The sequence below is a fragment of the Procambarus clarkii genome, chromosome 66, assembly GCF_040958095.1.
Source record: "Procambarus clarkii isolate CNS0578487 chromosome 66, FALCON_Pclarkii_2.0, whole genome shotgun sequence".
Lineage (NCBI taxonomy): Eukaryota > Metazoa > Arthropoda > Malacostraca > Decapoda > Cambaridae > Procambarus > Procambarus clarkii.
The window spans coordinates 6,725,916-6,727,737 of NC_091215.1; the positions used below are offsets into that span (position 1 = coordinate 6,725,916).

At 35.3% G+C, this 1,822-nt stretch overlaps 1 protein-coding gene across 1 annotated transcript; it reads left to right on the forward strand.

The window, feature by feature from the left end:
* Positions 1-714: 714 nt before the first annotated feature.
* LOC138355183 (uncharacterized) lies at positions 715-1,491 on the forward strand. The gene has a single exon (XM_069310034.1). The coding sequence runs from the start codon at positions 715-717 to the stop codon at positions 1,489-1,491; it is 777 nt and encodes a 258-aa protein (XP_069166135.1).
* Positions 1,492-1,822: the final 331 nt, after the last annotated feature.

Genomic DNA, 1,822 nt, shown 5'->3' on the forward strand with positions numbered 1-1,822 from the left:
CCACATGTTACATTTCTGCATGTCTCCAATTCTGGAAGTGTTCACTTTTGCATGTGCCTGACAAGGATGTTATATGCACCAGCTTTAATTATCACACATTGTATATATTGAATGACTTATTTTTAGAATTTTAATACATATTGCATCTGTCAATACATTATTAACAATAATATAGGTAATATGGTAGTCTAATGTAGAAATTTGACACTCTTTAACAGAATGTACGAGTATAAGCGAAAAAAGCGACTCCAATACAACAACAGATGGATGCAAGTATCAAGAAGGCTAAAACGTATACACAAAATGCATCCAAATACAGCTGTACACACTAGTGAACCCATTAATCTTACTGAGGCAGCATCAAGTTCAGAGATTGAGTCGTCAGACAATGACATTAGTTCTTTTGAAGCCGAGTCAAATCAAGAGTATGGATTAGGCTCTGAAATTGATGATTTACACATGAATCTTACTGATATTCATGATGTATTATCTAATTCTCAAAGTGAGGAGGAGAATGATGACCATGATAATCATCATTCACTTGTTTACCCACAGAATTTATTAATTCAGTGGGTAAACAAGAATGGTGTTACACACAATGCTGTTGATGAATTATTAAAAATTTTGAGGCAAATGGGAATTGACTACTTACCAAAAACAGCTCGGACACTAATCAGTTCTGAAAGGTACATAGAAACTCAGCAAAAATCTGGAATGAAATATGTCTACTTTGGGTTAAAAGAGGAACTGTTAAAAAACATAAGTAGATATCCAAAAGCAACTATAAAAGGACTGAGACAATTATTATTGTCATGTAACATTGATGGCCTTCCTATATTTAGAAGCAAAAATGATGCTTTGTGGCCAGTTCTCTGTGCAGTAATGAATATTAAACCTTTGAAAGTCTTTCCAGTTGTCCTCATGTATGGACGTTCTAAGCCAAGTGATTTAAATTTCTTATATGATTTTATATCTGATATGGATGACCTTTTGTTGCATGGGATTCAGTATGGTAACAGAACTATCAACATAAAATTACAATGTGTAATTTGTGATGCACCTGCTAAGGCTATGGTGAAGTCCATAAAACTGTTTTCAGGTTATTATGGCTGTGACAAATGTGAACAGAAAGTTACTTGGATGGGGAAAATGACATATCCAGAAGTAACAAATTTAACCATTAGAACAGACACACGCTTCCGTAATCAATCTAACTCGCAACATCATCATGGTAAATCACCATTCTGTGACTTGAACATAGACTTAATTGCAGCGTTTCCCATAGACTATATGCACCAGGTGTGCCTTGGTGTTATGAAGCGACTTCTTGTCACCTGGATACGGAAAAACACATTTAAATTATGTAGCCGCCAGATTTCTGAAATTAGTGCTAGATTGGTGAGCGTAAAAGATTTTGTGCCCAATATTTTTGCACGTAAACCACGAAGTTTGGAAGAAATTGACAGATGGAAGGCAACTGAATACAGATAGTTTCTTGTCTACACAGGAAAGCTTGTATTGAAAGGTATTCTACCCCAAGAGATGTATGATCATTTCCTTACTCTCAGTGTTGGTATAAGTATTCTTGTTTCGCCCACATGTATGTCCTTAAAATACGGCAAATATGCTCATGACCTTTTGCTGAATTTTGTATCAAGGTGTGGTGATCTGTATGGGAAAGATTTTCTAGTCTACAATGTTCACAGTTTGATTCACCTAACAGCAGATGTTGAGGAACATGGTACTCTTGACAGTTGTTCAGCTTTTCCATTTGAAAATTATTTGCATCAGCTGAAAAAGATGGTCAGATCAAGTAAAAATC